A 22,189-nucleotide genomic window follows, 5' to 3' on the forward strand; every position below is an offset into this window, starting at 1 on the left:
GATCCCTTCATGTTGCTCTCAAAGTGCACCAGATTGATGCTTTTAACTTCAACATTTAAAAAAAATCTTCCTGGTGGTGCATGCCCCCAAACCCCCCGAGATGAGGTTAGATCCGCCCCCCACTTAAATCATGTCCACATGGATATGAAACTAAATACATTTGCACACATCTTGTGTCCATATCTTTCTGTTTTGGTGGTCATGCCACGGTGCATGAATGTGCGGGTCATGCTCAAATATCTGGATTAAGAGGTTGCTTTTTCTTTGCACAGCATGAAAGAAACGCGAAATGAATGGGCTGTGATTTGAGTTTTTTAAGCAGACGTTGAGTTCAATAATATATACGGCCCTTGAAGGATGTTGTAAAAATTGAAATGACCCTTGAGAGGAAAAAGGTTCCCCACCCCTGACTTACAGCATCCAGGTGACTTTTCAGAGTTGTTGTGCCACCGTGGTAGGCCAGTTTCTTATCGCATATTTGGTACATATTCTTTTTACCGTCGTCCAATTTAAAATGGTCCAACACAGCTAAAGTCTTCGGCATTTTGTGGGTGAAGCGAGGTGAAGCGTGCCGTTTGCGTTCGTGACTGTGAGTGAACGCGATGTCAGGAGCACAGGCTGAGATTGTATATATTTCCGCATTTTAACGGTGCAATTCAAAAGTATAAATATAGTATAAGAATATGGCAATTCGTCGTTATTAATAGCATACATTTAGAAGAAAAAAAAATATTTAAAAAAAATGAATATCCGAATAATGAAATTGAAACCCGAATAGTTGGCCAACGAACGAATATTCGAATAGTCGAATATTCGGGTACAGCCCTAGCTACAACGTTAGTTAGTTGTAGTTACTGTACTTGACCCTTTAGCTTCAGCCGTGTTCGTGGTGATTGTGCCTTTTAGGGAATATTGTTACAAATACCAGACAATTAAAATGTTGTGCTGTGCGCTTGAATGTACTAACATAACTTCCAAGAAGTCTAAAATGATAATATTATACATGTCCCGTTCACAGGTGTTTGTGTGCTTGGTAGCTTAGCTTGTTACTTATTAGCCAGCTAAGGACGTAACCCTTTATACATACATATACATTTTAGTTTATGATTCAGCCTTGGGTAAGACTTTTATAGTCTATGGCTATGACGCCCATAATGCTAAACGGGAGCAAATGTTAATAGGGGACCCAATTATCCCAGTGGTGGCCGCCGGAGCTAACGGAGCCGCAGGGGGCTAGCTCCAGCCGGCGTCCCGGAGCTAGCCCACTGCGGCTCCGTTAGGTCCGGGCGGTGGAGTCTGTCTTTTCTTGACGTGTGAATGACAAGCATTAAGATAAACAAAATATAGCTAATTATCTTGCAGATTGTCCCATTTGATTATGAATGTAACGTTTATATAGCGGAACTACACTGTTAGCAGTAACTTGGTATGCATGTATTTCATGTTAGCTTAGCTTCTTAGCCTGAGCTAGCTCTGTTTACTTCCAGTTCGGAGGCAGCAGGTCCCGCCTCGGCTCCGCCTCTTTGCCCTTATTTGGAGCAGGCGGGATTAGACCATAGGGATTAGACTCTGACGTCGCTGTCGAGCCATTAGTGGCCGACTCCGCCTACTAAAGGCCCAGATACACCGGCCAGTCACCTGAGAAGTCGCCGACACCGACTGTTGCGTCACCGGACTCTCCTGCGTATTTGCCGACTTCGCGCACTGGAACACACCGCAAATCCGAGCCGAGCACATATGAACTGCGCATGCGTGAGTGGCAATAACTCTCCTTACCAGCAGGTGTCGGTAGTGTGTATTCATCATTCAAAAGAGGCAACAACCAGAACAACCGGAAGACAGAGAAGAAGAACAGACTCCGTGATATAAACAAACAACAAATAAACATTTTTCTTTCCATTTTCACTCTCGTCCATTGAAAACATGAACGAACAGGACGAACGGGAGGTACTGGAGCTAGCAGCCCTTGGACTTACGCTTGTGTTAAATCATTTGTTTACCTCCCTCACTTCCGTTAGCGCTTCTCATGCAATGATCAGTGTTATCCCTTTGTCCGACTTCCGGTGGTGTCCTCGACGCCGATTCAACATGTTGAATCGGCAAGAAAAGGCGTCAGGTCGGCAGAAAAGACCCGACGGTGAAGCGCACACCACTCCGAATAGGGCGTGCCCACGCTCATGTTCGGCCTGACTCCCATTTACTGCCGATTTCGGGACGGTGTATCTGGGCCTTAAGGGCTTCTCGGCAACTCTGCAGAATCCTATGGGTAACGTCACGGACACTAAGTCCATTTATATTTACAGTCTATGGCATGGACGCATGCAAATGTACTCAAAAGAGCCTGCTTCTTTGGCTGTTATCTGTTAGCTATGTTATTTAGCCAAGCAGGACACTGTGCCTCATGGCTGCTAACAGCTAACAGCTAACCTTCCGTCAATATCAACACAGCCTGATATCAGGGTTAAAAAAAAATCCCATGGAAGATCTGTTTCGTAAACATTTCATATTGCCTCCTTAAAGGTCCCATGTCATGCTTTTCTGGTTATTACCCGTCCCCCTTGTGTGTTATGTAGCTTTTTCAGTATGCAAACGGTCTCCAGAGCCACGAATCCTCAAAGTACACCCTTTAGCGAGTAAAACTCTAAAACAGAAAATACCTGTCTATGCTGCCCCAGAACGCCTCGTTGGGGATTTCTCTTTTTCCAATGTTTTCTTCCTGGGTACAGTGAAGTATTTCGGGTATAGTGGCGTAACGTAACAGCCGTTACGTCATTTAAGTCCGTTACGTCCGCGGAGCCGTTACGTCCGCGGAGCCGTTACGTTTGGACCAATCCGCGGACTTCCTCACACACATACTCGGCGAGACGTTGCGAGGCTCGCTGCTGCGAGGAGCGGGACACTGTGAGCTGGATCACTGGTGTGGGGTCGGCGAGACAGCGAGACACCGCGGAACTCAGCCTGGGCACACACACAAACTCCCAGCCAGGCTGCGGGTGTTTGTGGGGGGGGGAGCAGGAGCTCCAACAAGCCGTTTAGTACAGAGAGTGAATACACATACTATACAGAGATGCTGTATGAGAAACCAATGTGATTTTGGAAAATTGCACAATATAAATCTATTTTAGTAGACCTTAACATTGGAATTATGATCAGTAGAAATGGCCATGTCATGGGACCTTTAACAATTGGATGCCATTACCTCAAGCCCTGACAGTACCTGGGACATAAAAACAAGTACAGTCATGTTCAAATTTTCACATTGATTTGGTAATTTTTTATGTATCCGATATCATCCCAGCCTTTGTAGTTAACACAGACATTGTGATGTTAACATGCATTGACCTGAAACCGGTGGTTTCCTGTTAGTCCTCAGTATTTTAGGAATATATTTGGAAAAGCACCATTAACATTTGCCTTCTGTCTGCATCAATTATTCTAATTACCAAACATGGTTCATCAGATTTTAAGCAGAACCAATGATTCAAGGTTCAAGGTTTTTATTTTGTCATACGAACATAGCTACAGTGTAGTTATGACGATGAAAATCTTAAGTCACAGGCTCCAATGAGAGAGTATTTATTAGAGGAATACGCATGATTCAACTCAAAACAACCTGGTTTGCAGGAGGTAAAGTTAACGTTAATAGTACCATTCAAATAAAAAGTCGTAAATAAAGCAAGTGAAGTAGGCTACATTTAATAAAGCCGTGGAGGGAGTATATAAACCTGGTTAAAGAGTAACCACCCTTACGGGACGCATAAGTAAAGCGAACGCGCCAGCAAGACGACTTCACCTGGCCTCCTATTGGTTGAGGGATTTTTAAATGGCTTTTGCACAGAAAAAATCCAAGCGCAGACCAGAAATCTGAGAGCAGATATTTGACGAGCGCAGTCAGCGCACAGAAGCAGCTTGAGTGCAAGGAGAAGGTTTTAAACTGGAAAACAGGAAATCTGTGCAAACAGCAATATATCTGAGTGCAAGCGTACAGTTTGAGCAGAAGCAGAGCAAATCTAAGCGCAAGGACAGGAAAGAAATACAAAATCTGAACGTGAAATCAATAAATTATGCACTCAAATTGAAAGAAAACGCTCTTGAATAAAGTTAGGGAATAACCTCCATAATGAAGTAGATTTTAAAAACGTTTTATAGAGTAGAAAACAACATTAAGCTCACTGCGGGACGTTGCAGACATTTTTATGTCCACCACGAAAAAGGATTCTCATTCACTTTACATTGGGGTTGTTTCCGGGGTGCCGACCCGTAATTTCCATAGATTTCGTGTCTCCACTGCGGTGTTAAGGAGTCATGTTCATTTCACGTATTTTGGTGAGACCAGGTTGGCTTAAAATGTCAGTGTGTTTATTTTTGAGGGGAAAGTTTATGTGTGGAGCCTCTATCTGACCTTGATTTTTTTTTCCTGAAAATGCTGCCATGTGTGGACACTGCAGATATGACATCACTCACCTGCGACTGAGATGATATCACTAAAACGACAAGCTTCCAAAGGAAGCCATCTGTGAGCTGCTGAGGACACACACACACACACACACACACACACACACACACACACACACACACACACACACACACACACACACACACACACACACACACACACACACACACACACACACACACACACACACACACACACACACACACACACACACACACACACACACACACACACACACACACACACACACACCTGACTGCAGCAGCATCCACAGGGATTCACTCCACTACAGTCAGTTTTTTACCTTGCATTGTAAACAACACCTGGTAAACGCTGAGTCATGTTTACAATTATCTAAATCACTTCCTCTCCCACACAGGATGAGAATATTTGCAATCATCCTTGTTTATATTTCCCCGACATAAAGTAAACAAAATAAAGTTAGGAAATCTGCACAAACGATGAGCAACCTTGCTGAGAAAGTTCTCACTCACTTAAAAAGGTAAAACACAACTCTGAAAAGAAACAACATGTCCCAGGGAACACTGCACTTGGAATATGCTACATTCTGGCTGCATTTCTTTGGTTTGGTCTAGGGCACTTAACTCGAGTGAAAATATGTCACAATTAGGGCCGGGACTTTAACGCGTTAATTAAGATTAATTAATTACACAAACATTAACACGTTAAAAACATTTACGCATTTTAATCGCACTTATTTTTGCCCTGCGGAACGTTTCTCACTGGATGAGTTTCAGGCGTACCGATTATACTGGAGCACCAACTAACGTTCATGACTTCAGACAACAACAAACCACAGTGAACAATAGTCAAACATGAACGAAGAAGCTGATGAGACCGCTTTGGTTGGCCCCGTGGATGGGACATTTTGTTTTAAAAAACGGACGGATGGAAGCGTCGAGCATGGTTGTATGCAAATTATGCAAAAAGGAATTTGCATATCACCGCAGCACATCAAGCCTCAAGTATCACCTCAATGCAAAACATATAGCAGCTAGCGTGGAAGCTAGCGTGGACGTTAGCCCGACTCCGAGTACAAGGACCCACACCATACTTGCCCTCAGAAATCGGGAGCATTTCAAAATGCAAAATGGGGGGGGGGGGGTGCTAGTGGATCGCCGGAGCTGTTAGATTAACATTAACATGCTTATTGTAGTTGTAAGTGCACTGCCTTGCGGCCTGTAGCACCGTCCTTGATGGAGCATATGTGTGGGCTGGAAAGGAGTGAGCAGAGAGTAGAGTAGTTGTCGATTCTTGTTCTGTTTTCTGTGAATATCTGCTTCACCCTCTCAGACTTTGAGTTGCGCGCGCTACTAAAGAGACGTTTTACCATGGAAACCAAACAATGGTGTAGCTGTATTAAAGTCCGAGTGGAAACAGTCCTGTGTAAATCTGATTTTGTCAGAAATCGGGAGAAATGCGGGAGAAATATGACCCTGGGAGGAAACCGGGAGAGGGCAATGAAATCGGGAGTCTCCCGCGAAAATAGGGAGGGTTGACGAGTATGACCCACACCCAACCCACACTCAACCAGATGACTGGTTTCAGGGCCAGGATAACTAAGTCCACGTCTGAAAAAATAACCAGCTCACTGGATTGCACTCGACTGTAGACCACTTGGAGTGGTAGAAAATAAGGCGCTGCAAAAGGTACTACAGATTGCATCGTCTGACACAACATATGAGCTGCCATGCAGAAAGACAGTGACAAAAAGAATCCAGCAGCTTTATGACAATGAAAAGGAAGATAAAGAGAATTTATTGGAGAAAGCCGAATGTGTTGCCCTGACTGGGGATCATTGGACCTCGGTAAGCAATTCAAATTACCTCTGTGTGACAGCACACTTTATTGACATCTTCTCACTGTTCTCAGGTCAAATATTTATATGTGATTAAAAATGCGATTAATTGCGATTAATTAATTACAAAACCTCTAATTAATTAGATTAATTTTTTTAATCGAGTCCCGGCCCTAGTCACAATGTTAAAGCATAAAAGTATAAAAGTATATTTAGGACAGTAAGTTCCTGTCCGATTTAGTCAGTTTCTGTTCTGCTTGTTTCAGGAACAATAAACAGTTACAGCAGCACACACATTCAAATGATGTTGGAGAGAGATTTTTAACCATCACATAAAAATAAAGGTTTAAATTAGTTATGGTTGCAAATAATACAGCATGATGCTGTTGCTTTGGATGCTTAAATGCTGGACGTCAGCTCAGGTGCTTCAGTTTGCAACTGAACAGGACCAGCGGGGGGGTTTATCCTGCAGCTACATCTCAGCTCCATATGCTGCAGCTCGGCTTCATGGTGGGAATGTTTTACCCTGAAAACAACATCTGGCCTTTACAGCCTTTGGTGGCTGAGAAGCTACTACAGTTTTTACTGCCGGTTGTTGGGCTGCCAATGGGATACGGAAGCTCTGATAGTGTTTCACTAACTTGGGGATATTAAGGGTCCAACTTATTATCTGCGGTTAAATGAGCAGATGGATTAAGGTGTAGAAAACAGTTTCCACTCCAATCTGGAAGTCATGGTCGCCACAAGCTTTACAAACGTTTTTTGGGGTTCAGTCATTTGGAATGCTTCAACGTGTGGACAGAAGGACCTAGGAATTAAACCTTGCATTTATAACACAAAGCACTCCTATTTGAGAGGTATAAGTTATGAATTTTTGCTTGAAATATGACTGAAGGTTTTATTAGAAATATATATTTTGTTAGAGATTAAGTTTGATCAAATTAATCTTCCATTCTGTCCTGTTCCTCTCCTCCCTTCTCCTCACCTCTCCTCCACCGCCACCCCCACTCTGTCCGACCCAGTTAACAGGTGTTGACATGTTGACGTGGCCTCTGCTAAAAGGACGGTGTTCATCGGCCCTTTACAGACGTTATCCTCCTCGGCAGCAGGTTGCTATAGTAACCATGGACCCACCGACCGATACAAACTAACAGGGAGAGAGAGGAGGATCTCTGCATCTCATCTCCATAGTGCTTGTGCTGCTTCTCTCTGTGTGTTGGATTTGATAAAGTAGGAGGAATCCTCTACTTAAGGAACAATGTTTGATTCTTCCAAATACATCTCAACAACAATAATCCTGTAGAATTTCAAAAAGTGTTTTTGCAAAATCATTAATCTTGATTTGTGTTTAAAGTACGCTTCGCAATATATTTACAGCAAATATTTTTTTACAGTGACAATTTTTATAAATGTAAATTTGACCAAGTGAATAAAGGTAAATAATAGCTACAACAGTCCGGTAATTTCAGTAAATGTGATCAATAAAAATGTAAATCTGCATTTAGAACCAGAAAAATATTCTTTTTGCAAAATGACGATATCCAAAATGTAACCGGATATCTAGTCTAATATCAGGATATCCACATATTATCAATATATTGCCATCCCAAGTGAAACAAATGCCTTCTTTGGTTTTCTGAACATGGAGGTTGTTTGTTGGACAAAATGAGAATATGACTGGAGTTTGTGGTCTAACTTATCTTTTAAACCAGGGGCTCCCAACCTTTTTTCCCAAGAGCCCCCCCAAATGACTCCTGTTGGAAGTTGCGCCCCCACCACACACACACACAAGGGGGGGGGGGGGGCACAACAGCGGTAATTAAAGTTTAAAAGTCTCAAAAATGCTACAACTACTGTCACAAACTGGATGAATGTGAAGTATTTTGTTAAAGGAGGATGAAAGCGTAATGAAGGAGCACTATTGGAGTGACTTTGATGATTATTGGACTCAGGATTAATTCATTTGGATTCCAGCTGTATGAAGAAATTAAAGGACGGCGCAGAAGTGGAAACAATTCACAAAGGGATTAAACTGCTTAAAACACATGCTCAAAGTAAGCCGGATTTTGCCGATGTGTTTATGTGGATTCAAAAGTCGTAAATAATCTACAAAATGGAGGAGACCGATCTGATCGGAGCAACTGTGACAAATAATCCAACTGAAACCGGCATGGACAATGACTATGCTTTAAAAATGCGCTTATCCAGACAAGCCTGGTTTGGACACTTTACGGGCAGAAGAAACATTTATATTAAAGAAAGAATTATACACTTCTGTCTTTTTATGCCTTTAATACTAACTTGAATTTTTATGAAAATTAATTAATCAATTATTTTTTATATTTTATTGTAATGTAGAGACAAGGCTTTTAGTGACAATCATGTATTGCCTTATATGTAAAAAAAATATGATATATATGATATTTGGCCTCAAATCATCTGCGATCTTGCCCCCAAGGTTGGGAACCACTGCTCTAAATGACTACTATGAGGGTGGAAATTCAGGATTAGTATAAAACCCAGTAAAAAGACAACTGGTTGTTCTGTTTACTGGACTGTAAATGAAGGAGTGTGACAGATGCTCTTGGAAAAAGAAAAAAAAACACTACAAATTGTTTAAAAACAACTTTATTATTGTGTCTAAATCATTCTAAAGACAAAATGTTTTCACCAATGCAGTTCTTTGTTAGGGATGCCTGCATCACCATTCCAATCGATTATTTCTCTGCCCGGCTGATGAATGGTTTAATCCCAGAAAGATCAAATGAATGACAAAGTGTCCATCATTAGTATCAGGGCTCCGGCCACCATTGGAGAATTTAGAGGAGATGAAATAAGCGATAAGATAAGGTATCGCTTCTGTTGCTCTGACTCAATCCTGCAGTGATTTCCATCTTGTTGCCATGAGCACCAGCAGCAGCCGGCTGGACATGACAGCCAACCGCCTCCCTCCCCCTTCCCCTCTCCATCCATCTCTTTCCATCCTCTCCTCTCCCCATCGCCATCTGCCCTCTCTCTTTCCCCGCTACCTGCTCTCTTCCTCCTCTCCCATTCCTCTACTGCACATCATCTCTTTGGGTTGGATTCAAACTCCTTCTAATCTGCCATTTTATCGGTTTTGGCCTCTCCAACACCAGGTCCATCCGTTTCTCACTTTCCATCCCCCCTCCACCACCCCTCTATCATCTGATGTTTCACCATCCCATAAGAAATGCAGTGTATAAGATATGAGAAATTGAGCAGACTGGGTTGGTATACTGGTAGGAATGACCTACTACTCAATAATTCAACACATCTGTCAGAATTGACTGCTCGTCTGCAGGCCAAACAAGATAAAAGCTGAAGACACCATTTTTACAATGTTGTTTTATGTGCTATATATGATGTTCCCAATGATGAGAAATCTGTTGACAGACTACGTGCTAACTCCTACTGTAGGAGAATTATGTTAATATTTACCTAAAAACTATTTTCACTTTGTAGGCCTGTGCCCCCGCCAGCAAAGACAACACACAACTCCACTTTACGTAGCCAAAACGGCAAATACCTCTTACCTTTGTTGTTTTCTGATCAAAAGTTGTGTTCAATGGCAATAAACACATAAACACGCAGCTGAAGGTTAATCCAATGTCTCTGTGTCCCTTTGAAATTATTACTGATAATCCATCATCATATTTATGATCAATAAGCCTAGTTTTCAGTTTTCAGAGCGTAACGTAGCTTTCGGTTTGGGCAAACTGTGTGCGCATCTCTCTCACTCCTCAATGTTAATGTGTAGGTGGATTTAGGAACTTCCCCTCGATTCTATTGGCTCTAATGGTTCAAAAGAGGTGTCAATCACCAAAATGGACAAATCGGTTCCAGAGAAACGGCAAATACACACCAAATGACCCCAGAAGTGTTTTTTTTCTTTCTAAACCTCTCTAAAAAGGTCAAATGTCACTTGTTTTGCATCAATCTTGATACAGGGTACTTATTATATGTTATAGTTTATAGTTATAGTAGGTGGTTTTCACCATAAGTAATGGTTTCTTTTGGACGGAAACTATAATTTAAATGTTTTCACTATGTTCAATCTGAATTTACTTTCAAATAAAAACATCTATATTGATTCTGACTTTTCTACGTCCAACTCACAGGTTTAGCATTGCTTTGAGAAAAACATATTATTAATTTACAAATTTGTTCTGGGCATGTCATTTTCGAGCCTGAGACCTGAAAAACAGTCTCAGGGGCCTCATTTATAAAGGGATATACGCCAGTTTCTACGCAATGTTTGCGATTTATAAAATACTAACTTGACAGGAAAATGTGCGGTCCTCCACGCAAACTCTAACCCATGCGTACGCACTAAGCACAAAAACGGGAGAGACGAGAAACTACGACACCGTTGGCAGAAGGAAGAATGGAGAGAAATATGTGGAAATAATACCATCAATAAAATGTTACCTCATTTATCATATGTGAAGAATTTATTTTCAAACATTGATTAAAGCCAATCTTAAAATGATTTAACAAACGCCTGTTTGAGACTCCTCAGTGCACACAAAAACATAACTTGGAGAAATAAATAAATACGGATATGTTATTTAAAACCACCTCGAATATGTTGTGTTAATGTTATGAAATGTTTTCTCATAAATGATGCGGTAAGCAGGAGGACAGAATTACGTCTAAACTGACGCCGTTTTGCATTTCTATAGGTTGTAGATACGAGCATGGTTTTATATACTATCACGATTAATCTTGTTTTATGCCGTTTGCCAAGATTTGAAAAGTTGCTCGTAAAACACAGGAGGTATGGAAACTAAGAGCACCATATGTGGTAAATTGTACAGCTAATATAACACAACACATTAGTTGCATTTCCTTTAACTGGTGGATATAGAGTTGCTGCGGGGGGGGGGGGGGGTGAGACGCTGCGCACAGCTGATCGACAGCTGGGACACAAACCACCAAATACAAACAAATAATTCAGATCCAGTCGTCATGACTCCACTCCGGAGGGATTCCCTGATCATTTCTTCTTACAGTTTCTCATCAAGGGGTGTCTCCTGTCCCCGGTACAAACACACTGCCTGAGGAAGGCTATGTGTATTTTTTTTGTCATTAATCTTTTTCGGAGCACTTATTTATTTATTTTGGTGACGATCCAACCTCCATGCTGCTACTCTGGTTCAAACTGCATCCACCAAACAATATGATTTATCTCGACCTCCCCAAAATAACCAAAATCTGACACGGTGTGAGAAGTCTTTTTTAGCTGTTCTGTCGTCATTTCCTGCGATCTTCTCCATGCAGTCAGTCAAAATGAATGAATGAAAGGGCGTTTCTTTGACTATTTATAGGCAAATATGGGCGTTACGTGAAGCCAGCAAAAGCTGCACCGCATTTCGAGTCGATTGTGATTTATAAAAGGGAAACCGGCGTAGGAAGTGCTGTACGCACTTTCCTCGTCGGTACGCAATGTTTGGTGAATTGGAAAATGTCGGAACATTTCTGTACCTATTTTTTTTATTTCTACTACGTAAGCAACCTACCCACGTGAATCCTATGCACTGCGTTATAAATGAGGCCCCAGGGCTTAACAGGTTAAGTATAGAAATGTCTACACTAGGGATGTACATCTCCATCACTGAGGCTGATGCGTCTCGATACGTTGCCAACGATACGATACATTAACGATACATTTGAAGCACCAGGCGATGTGATACGATACGATTCACCCCTGTTGCAATACATTTCGATACGATTTGATTCAACATTATGCGATTCGGGGCGATACGATGCGATTCAACACGATGCAAAATAATGATACTTCAATATGGTACAACAGGATTTTGGTTTTATTCCTTATATGCAGCAAATCATAAATAAACAAAAAAGTGCTTTAAATATTTGGTTCTCTCTACTAGTACTGCGCATCCCATCATGCTGTTTCTTTTTGACCTTTTTGACCTTAAAAAACTCTCCAGAGTACAGTACAATTGTATAACACCTCACAGTTAAACAATTTAAAGATGCATTGCCCATGATTAACAATGTGCAAATAACAACTACCATAGTGCAATGCCCATACAGCTGGCAGCCTGATGTGCTTAACACTCATCCATAGGCTAACTCACCAGTGAGCAGAAAGCAGTGGTTTCTATATGAACAATAAAGAATATAAATAACCTTTCACAAACAGCTCTTTCATAACTGCTTACAGTAAGGAAGACATTTAAACTATTATTGGCCATCACAGGCTGCTGTAAACTAAACACCACTCTCTCTGACTGAACCCCTCACTGAGTGATTTCACTCATATGTCTAACTTTCAGGTTTCTCTTTTCAGCCGCAGACCCCATGTCGCCTCTTTATGTGCGTCGCTAAATTCCTCGTACTACTTGTGTACTTTAAAGCGGCACGGCATCGTTTACAATTTGCGAGCGATTTTTCAAGTTGACCGTCTTTCTTGAAAAATCCGAAGTGTTGCCAAACGTTTGATTTGTAGGTATTTTTCGGTGCGCTGTGTTTCTCTTTCTCCTCGACTTCCGTCTGTGTTGATAACTGAGACTCTCGGCCTCCGTAGTGCGAAGCAATGATCAGAGATCGTCTCTGCAGAGTGCTGACAGGATGAGGGGATATTATATGAATGAATAGTTTTTTTACCGATGCAAAGACGCTACGCAATCAATGCATCGCGAGTTCAACCCAAACTGTAGCCGATGTGCACTCTTTCAACCGGTGCACTCTCATCTTGAACGTTTATGCCGGTGCACCGATGCGAATCGGTGAATCTTAACATCTCTAGTCTACACAGAAACTTTCTGCATGTCATTATTAAACTAGGGTAACGGCCTCAAGGCTGTATACCTCTTCCAGTGAAGTTGTAGTTTGCATGCATGTCTTTCCAAAATGTCTTCACCTCATCGTGTAGCCTATTTCTTGTTTTACATTTGTGTAAATAGTAGGGATGTAACGATATACCGAGTACCGCGGTATCGCGGTAATGAAACGGCTCAATACCGTCGTGAGACTGAAAACATCTACCGCAATATTACCGTTCATTCATTTATATCTCGCCCTGTAAATAAAAACTGTAATGTTTTTGTTTGAACAGCAGAGGACGCCATAATACTAGTCAAGAATACTCCCATCATCCTTTGCGTGCAAGCCTCACACTCAGACCCAACGAGAAAATGGCGAACGGAGTAGACGAACGTGCTGACCAACTAAATAGAAATTGTGAAATTGAGGATGCTCCATCGACTTTTAAAGCTGTTGTGTGGCAGCATTTTGGTTTTCCCGTTTCAAGAAATGACAAAGGTGAAAAGCAAACTGACAAACGCCAAACTATTTGCAAATCCTGCCGGGCGACGGTCGCCTACAATTCGGGAAACACATCGAACATGAGAAATCATTTGTCACATCACCACCCAGAAAAGCTCCGAACACAACAACCTACTGTGAGGAAAAAGCCTAAGCCGGGCCAACTGACTCTGACAGAAGTATTTGGAGCGCCACTTCCCCCTAACAGTCCAAGAGCTCAGGAAATAACAAGGTGCATCGGCGAGTACATGGCCAAAGACTTAAGGCCGTTTTCTGTGGTCGACAACAGTGGATTTCGGAGGTTAGTAAACACGCTGGAGCCCAAGTATGCCATTCCATCACGGCCATAGTTTACTCGAACAGTGCTACCCGCTATGTACCAAGAGACAAAAGCTAAAGTGACACAGAGCCTCAAAGAAGCAGAGTGCATCTCAATAACAACAGATGGGTGGACTTCACGAGCTACGCAGAGCTATATTACAGTCACGGCTCATGTTATGACCAGCGAATGGGAAATTAAAAGTTTTGTTTTACAGACGCGGCCTCTTTTCACATCACACACTGGACTAAACATTGCTGAGGTGTTAAAATCTGCTGTTTTGGAGTGGGGACTCGACAATAATCAAGGCATTGCTGTCGTAACAGACAACGCAAGGAATATGGATGTAGCGGTGAGAGAGGCCGGTCTTTCCCCACACATAAAGTGTTATGCCAATACTTTTAACCTCGCTTCAAAAGCGGGTTTGAACGTAAACCGGGCAAGCCGTCTGCTTGGTAGAGTGAGGCGTGTAGCTGCGTTTTTTCACCGCAGTTCAACTGCCACAGCTGTGCTGGCCACCAAACAGGGAATGTTAAACCTGCCTGTGCATAAACTCATCATGGATGTGGTCACAAGATGGAACAGCTCGCTTGACATGCTTGAGCGCTATCTGGAGCAACAACAAGCTATCGCTGCAACGCTACTCAGTGCTGAAGTCAGGCCCAACGCGCGCGAGATAGACACTCTTGAACCAGCTGACATCACGGACGCCGAGGACATGGTTCGGCTTCTCTCACCGCTGAAAAAAGCAACCACCGTGCTGTGCGATGAGTCTCGACCTACAGTTTCTCTCATTGTGTCCCTCAAGCACATGATAGAGCAAAGCATGGCACAGTGCGATGAGGAGTCCTCCACCATCGCCCAAATGAAGAGAGCCATACTGAAGGACTTTACAGACAGATACCAAGGGGAGCAAAACAAGTTTCTGCAAGAGAGCACTGCGCTGGACCCCCGGTTCCGGAGCTTGCACCAGCTAAATGACAGTCAGAGGGAGGACGTTTTCGACAGGCTGAAGTTGAAAGCCACACAGATGCAGAACCAGGTACATATTTAAATATTCTTTTTGTGTCTGTGTAACTTTTTCAGATAACGTAAGGTGTGTTTGCCTCTGTTGTTTTTGTGAAAAGAAAGATAAGATGTTTTTTTTCTACCTCTGCTTGCTTGCATAGAACCCTAGTGAAACAGAAGGGGAAAGAGCACATGACGCTGAGGAACAATCTCCTCCTTCCAAAAAGACAGCACTCGAAGATCTCCTTGGGGAGTCTTTCAGTAAAGAAGTGCACGTGGCACAGCACAACACTGGTATCGAGGCTGAAATTGACTTGTACCACAAAGCGACCTCTATTTTACTCTCTGACTGTCCTCTCAAGTGGTGGAGAGACAATGCAAAGTGTTACCCACTGCTGTCCCCCATGGCCAAAGCATATCTCTGTCCCAGCCACATCAGTGCCGAGTGAGAGTTTTTTCCACAGCAGGGGATATTGTAAACGCCCAAAGATCCCAGCTTCTACCTGGAAATGTTGACATGCTCATCTTCCTGAAAAAAAACCTGTCTGATGAGTGAGTGAGAGAGAGTTTGAGTTGAGTTACTTGAAATCTATTTTATTGCAGGGTCTGATTATTGAATGTTCTTGTTTATTTGCACAAAGAAAATGCATACTTTTGTTTGGTAGTACTTGTTCTTGTTCCAGTCTGTTACTGTTTTGACACTTTAAATGTACTACTATACTAAAATGCTGTACAAATCGGATTTATTATTGAATAAAGAAAACATTTTGGAGTAAAAAAAAAAATCTTTTTTTTTTGAATTTCTCTTTCCTTCAATATATCGCGATAAATATCGTACCGTGGACTTGTTATCGCGGTATTACCGTACCGTAAGTTTTTGGTATCGTTACATCCCTAGTAAATAGTCATAACTAGTGGTAAACACAAATAAAGCGTTTTGTGAAGTCACAGGGACCTTTAACCACCAAAATATAATTAGTTTATCCTCGAGTCCATCTGGACCTTTCAAGGCATTCCTGATATTGTGTTTACATGAATGGGACTGAAGTACAAACAATCAACAAAAAAAACCTGAAGTGTGTCGCCTGCGGGGAGCTACAGTATGAGATGTTAAATTGTAGAGAAAAGTCTGAATTGTAAAGTAATTTTTCTTTCTAATCTCTTAAGCCCTAAGACTTATCTTAGGACAGGAACACTTACTGTATATATCTCCCATATCTTCAAGTGCCTACTAATTCGTAAGTAAGAGTTTGTGAAACTTGGTTAAAAAAAAAAAATGGGACTAAGGGGTGAAGGGTATGAATAAACAACCACAAGGTATTTAATATATTGATGTAAAAATCCCATCAATACAAAAGGGAGTGTTACATGCAGTGTAATATACAGCTAAAGAAAATGTCAAAATCTACGATGGTGGGAATCAGCAAAAAGGGTTACCTATAAATTGTTTGTTTTCTGCAAATACTGTAAGCAACCCTGCAACACCACATTTGCTCATAAAGGACTACAGCATAATGATACTTTTTATGCTCATATTTAGGATAGGCAAGACGTACCGTAGGTGGTCTGGTTTAATCCTTAGAAGTCTGCAGTATACCTGATATAATATGATACAGTATGACACACATCAGGTAAAGCAGGTAGGTGATGAGCTCAGTGGAGGAGGGTGTAGGGACATTGGGGTTGGTTCCAAAAACTGTAATTGTCCCAACCTTGGCAGAAAGGAACCATTAACCCTACACAATTTGTAATTTGACTGCACACACACACACACACACACACACACACACACACACACACACACACACACACACACACACACACACACACACACACACACACACACACACACACACACACACACACACACACACACACACACACACACACACACACACACACACACACACACACACACACACACACACCTCAATTAATCGTATTTTAATCGCAATTACGGCTTGCAACGATTACGAAAACAACGTAATCGAAATAAAACGATTATTTATTTATTACTTATTTTTTTATTGGTTTTTTAGTTGAATTATACTTAAAGTTCAGGGTAATCAACTGTTAAAAACATACTGTTCAAAATGTTTTTCTCCTATAAATTCATGTTTTCAAAGTACATGGATAATCGTTTTTTAATAATCGTGATGTCAATTATTGACCCAAATAATCGAGATTATGATTTTTGCCATAATCGAGCAGCCCTAATGCACATAAACACTAAACTGTCCATCAAGTCTTCCTGTCTCCTCCAATCAATCCAGGAAGCGACCTCTATTGATGTTCCAGTCCAGCGCTGGGGAAGACAGCCACCTCTGATCATTTGTCAATAATGGAAAAGTACTAATCAATGGAAAACATGCAAACTGCGTCTCCACAACAACAGGACTGATCACTGAGTCCTCATGTGGCTGACGACCACAAAGCATGAAGAAAAAGTCATCATAAATGAATGTGACATTTTTCTTTTCGATTCACGGAAATATCGTTTGGTCTATTAAATGTCAGAAAATATATAGAAAATGTCCCTCTCAGCTGCTCAAAGACTTTAAATGTCCCCTAACCCAAAGAAAGTCAGAGAAACAGCCTTTTTCTGTCAAGTTCTTGTCACGTTGACAGCTGGTTCCCCAAAGAAATTGTCTTAAAAAAATGATATTGTTTCATTGTATCAAATAGTTTCCTTAGCATCTCTAGACATCAAAAAACATAGTGATCAAATAGGTCAAAATTGTATTGTTTCTTCTCTTCTTTACTCAATAAATATATAAAAGTACTCAACAACATGGTCTTTTGGATATTATGCAACATTAGTAGGACTTCTCGAATTTAGATCATTAGGTGATATTGCTCAAATCTTTTGAATTTGTCTCAGTCTGCATGCCAGTGCCACATGAGCGCAGGTGAAAATTCAAATGAATTCCTTTTAAACTGCCAGAAAAATGTAGATTTATGATACTCTGCACACACACACTGAAATGTAGTCTCAGATTTGTACGAGTCCTAGTATTAAGAGCAGTGTTAGGTGTTGCTTTTATCTTCAATCTTCTTTGTTCTAACTTCACAAAATGCATTATATTTGTTATACCCTTAAGTCAGTATGGTTCAATTCCTTCACTAAAACCAGCATGAGAAAATGACATACAAAAGTATATAAAAAAATCCAATGTAAAATCCTTTGATTGAGACATCCAGCAGCCAATCAATAAAGCACAATTACTGATCAATTATTGAGATTCATCCCCAAAAGTTTCCATTTCTGATGGTAAGAAACTCAAAGAGCTTTCAGAAAAAACAAAAGAAGAATGCTCCCAATAAGAGACTTCCACACAAACACAGACAGACGGAGATGTGTCTTCCTTACCTCGGCTGTTGGTGGCCAGGTCGGCCACCTTCTGAAAAGCATCCAGGAAGGCTGCTACCGCGACAACCGTCGTCCTGGGAAACACAGCAAAGGAAGGTTAGGATAAGGAGATATCCTTTGATATATCATTTTAAATTCAGGTTCTCTGTCATAGAACATTTGATACAATTCTAGTTTGGGTTCATCTAGTGTGTACAATTCAGGGAGAGCACAATATTAGAGTTTCATTTTTTTTTACACAACAGCTCTGGGTACTCAGTTAGCAGTTAGCCCTACACTGACTTGTGATAGGGAGAATAGAACTGTATCTCTGTACAGTCTCACTTTGCTAACGCCTGTTCCTTCATTATATAACCTTGGTGGCATGTAAAGTCTCCCGCAAGTAGTGGTGGAATGTTACAAGTACATTTAATAAAGTACTGTATTTAAATACATTTTAAGTACTTTACTAGAGTATTTTCCCATTTTGCTACTTTATACTTTACTGCATATTTTCTCCACTACATTTATTTTACAAATGTAGTTAATAGCTACTTTGCAGGTATACATTTATAATATAGAAAATGAATCAACTAATACATCATTATGTATTACTATAGGTTAAGCTACACAGCAGTATATCAAGTAATACAAATAATCTCCACCTTTATCATGTGCAACATTGACGTTAATGCATTAATAATTATAATACAAAAATGTTAGATTTTTAAATCTGATATGGGACATACTGGAAAATGAGTAGTATATTGCCACTTGTTGCTAACCACTAACTGTTGCTAACAGTAGCTGCCATCAACTAGTTAGTTAGTTCTTGCACTTGCCTGATGGGCAAAATAATGAAAATACAAATGACTAAAGTATGTTACTTTAAACATTTAACTGCTGGTAATCCCCATGTTTAATGTCCTTTGCATGTCGTTTATCTTTTTTCATCTGTTAAACCAAATGGGTTTTTTTTGCATCACGTCCTTTTTTATAAGGGACATATGAGAAGACCATTAGTCCCATTGCATAAATATCTACTTTGATATGCATAAGGACACACTTCAACACGTAACTATATCTTGCAGTGTACCTTGATCTTGCTATAAAAGGGAAATGGAAAGTCAATCTAAATGTTTGTTCTATGTAATTGCAGATGATGTGTAGTATTTGACAGGACTCTGATGAGGAAGAGGAGGAGTGATGCAGTCAGTGTTGATAATCAGCTGTGACCCCTGCTGACCTCTGGCCCAGTGCAGAACCTCTGGAGGCTGCTGCTGATCCCTCTCACTGATAATGACTTTATAGTGTCATCATTAATCTCTGCCAGCCATGGAAGGTTAATTGAGGTGTGTGCGTGTGTGTGTGTTTTGGATATTATGCAACATTAGTAGGACTTCTCGAATTTAGATCATTAGGTGATATTGCTCAAATCTTTTTTGTGTGTGTGTGTGTGTGTGTGTGTGTGTGTGTGTGTGTGTGTGTGTGTGTGTGTGTGTGTGTGTGTGTGTGCGTGCGTACCTTCCAGCCATTAACCACCCATTAACATCCAACTACACACACACACACGCACGCACGCACGCACGCACGCACGTGTGTGTGTAGTTGGATGTTAATGGGTGGTTAATGGCTGGAAGGTTCATGTGGGTTGCTGTAGTATTGTTCATTACAAATTAATGTCTTGTGTTTGTTTGCAGTTTCTATGTGTATGCTTCTCTCTGTGTTTGTGTGTGTACCTGACTCACGTGTGTGTGTGTGTGTGTGTGTGTGTGTGTGTGTGTGTGTATGTATGTGTGTGTGTGTGTGTGTGTGTGTGTGTGTGTGTGTGTGTGTGTGTGTGTGTGTGTGTGTGTGTGTGTGTGTGTGTGTGTGTGTGTGTGTGTGTGTGTGTGTGTGTGTGTGTGTGTGTGTGTGTGTGTTTGTGTGTGTGTCAGTGAACCAGATGAGGGCAAGGTGACAGAGCAGGAGAGGTGAGCATGACATTTAAACAGTTAATGAAGAAGACCGATTGGATTTTCATGAGCTTACGTTAAAACAGACTTTTGGCATGTGTGTGCTTGTGTGTACTATCTGTGCACACATTTGCATTTTGACATTTTGCAATGGCATAAATGAGTCCCAAACCTATAAATTAGTTAGCATTTACTGGCTCCCTCGTCTCAAAGTCAATGGCTTTAGAATGGGTTTTAGTTTGATAACCAAAATAAGGTTTGTGGTTTATTGAAGCTTAAGAGATTTTCACGTTTTATTCTAAGAAGTAAAAACCCCATAGTGAAAGTGTGAAGCTTTATCGGTCCTCAAAACGGCGGCTGCTAACAAGTGGCTAAATAAGACCCCTTAACGTCATCACGCCCATCATTAGCTGCCCTGATAAATATGTACAAAATGAGATTAATTTACATTACCTTTTTTTATTTTCAACATTGCAATCATATAATTTGAGAATATTTCATTAGATAAAATGATTTTATTAGATTATATTTTAGATAATGATTAGATTATCATTCAATTGAAAGATATTGCCTTTACCAGCATTGAAAACCCAATGAAATAAGCTCGAAGAGTTGCTAGAAGTTTGTAGAAGAGGCCATAAACTCGCTCAAGCCGGTCACTGGGATTACTTTGAAATGCATGGATGGCAATGGATTAAAAAATCATTTTTTTAAATATATTCCTAGATATTTTTAAAACAACAGGCAAAATGTGCCACTTTGAATTTTTTAAGTTAGGAGTGTCTGAAAATGTATAATTTAGATGGAGAAAGTTGGCAACACTGGCACAGCTAGCATTAGCTTTCTAATAAAACCTCTGTTTGCATGGGCTATGAAATGTCTTGTTTTCTGAATTTGTTGTTGACATGTGTGTCTTTTGAGTGTTGTGTACTACAAACGTGCCGCATGATTTGTCAAAGTGATTGAAATTATGCCTTAATTTGCTCTGTGTGACGTCCACCAGTACCTGAGCTGGGACTGGAGCTTGCTGGCCTTGCTGATGAAGTCATCCCACACAGGGTAACTGCCCTGAAAGGGAAAGAGGAAAAAAAGATCAGAATATTGAACTTTACATGATATCAAACTTTTTCTTAGAATAATGTATCACACGCACACAGCTGCACAGAAGTGAACCAACAAGTTAATGCTTTTTCAAAGAAGGTTTAAAAATAGTGTTACTGTAGTTTTAAATTGTTGCTTTGAACAAATATCTTTTCAATGTGGATTGATTATGTCTGGCAAATATCCTTGAATGAGGTCAGTTTGTGTGCTGAAAGAAAGGTCAGTGTGTCAATGTGTTTGGAGCTGGGTTGGGGCGATATGGTTCTGTAAATGTAAATGTAATATACTGTAATGTTCTGTACATTTAATTATCCATCCATCCATCCATCTTCTCCCGCTTATCCGTGGTCGGGTCGCGGAGGTAGCAGTTCCAGCAGAGAGCCCCAAACTTTCTTTTCCCTGGCCACATCAACCAGCTCTGACTGGGGGATCCCAAGGCGCTCCCAGGCCAGAGAAGAGATATAATCCCTCCATCTGGTTCTAGGTCTACCCCTTGGTCTCTTCCCAGCTGGACGTGCCTGGAACACCTCCCTAGGGAGGCGCCCAGGTGGCATCCTAACTAGGTGCCCGAACCACCTCAACTGGCTCCTTTCGACGCGAAGGAGGAGCGGTTCAACTCCGAGTCCCTCCCGGATGACCGAACTTCTCACCTTATCCCTAAGGGAGACACCAGCCACCCTGCGGAGAAAACCCATCTCGGCCGCTTGTACCCGCGATCTCGTTCTTTCGGTCATGACCCATCCTTCATGACCATAGGTGAGGGTAGGAACGAAAATGGCCCGGTAGACAGAGAGCTTTGCCTTTTGGCTCAGCTCCCTTTTCGTCACAACGGTGCGGTAAAGAGACTGCAGTACCGCTCCCGCTGCTC

General features: G+C 41.3%; 2 protein-coding genes across 7 annotated transcripts in view; one reads left to right on the forward strand and one right to left on the reverse strand.

Moving 5' to 3' along the window:
- LOC307021433 (protein MTSS 1-like) overlaps positions 1–22,189 on the reverse strand; it is a 105,245-nt gene that overhangs the window by 61,040 nt on the left and 22,016 nt on the right. For all 6 annotated transcript variants that reach the window (XM_079653558.1, XM_079653554.1, XM_079653557.1 and 3 more), the window contains exons 2-3: positions 21,227–21,288; positions 18,287–18,360 (exon numbers count right to left, since the gene is read on the reverse strand). In XM_079653558.1, coding sequence (XP_079509684.1) covers positions 18,287–18,360; positions 21,227–21,288 — 136 coding nt within the window. The remainder of the gene's footprint in view (positions 1–18,286; positions 18,361–21,226; positions 21,289–22,189) is intronic.
- LOC307021449 (E3 SUMO-protein ligase ZBED1-like) lies at positions 13,985–18,279 on the forward strand. Its single transcript, XM_079653574.1, has 2 exons — positions 13,985–14,950; positions 15,078–18,279. Exons 1-2 carry the CDS (start codon positions 14,087–14,089, stop codon positions 15,363–15,365), a joined length of 1,152 nt encoding a protein of 383 aa, XP_079509700.1. The 5' UTR covers positions 13,985–14,086; the 3' UTR covers positions 15,366–18,279.

Source organism: Notothenia rossii, assembly GCF_949606895.1.
Source record: "Notothenia rossii genome assembly, chromosome: 10".
In the NCBI taxonomy this organism is placed as follows: domain Eukaryota; kingdom Metazoa; phylum Chordata; class Actinopteri; order Perciformes; family Nototheniidae; genus Notothenia; species Notothenia rossii.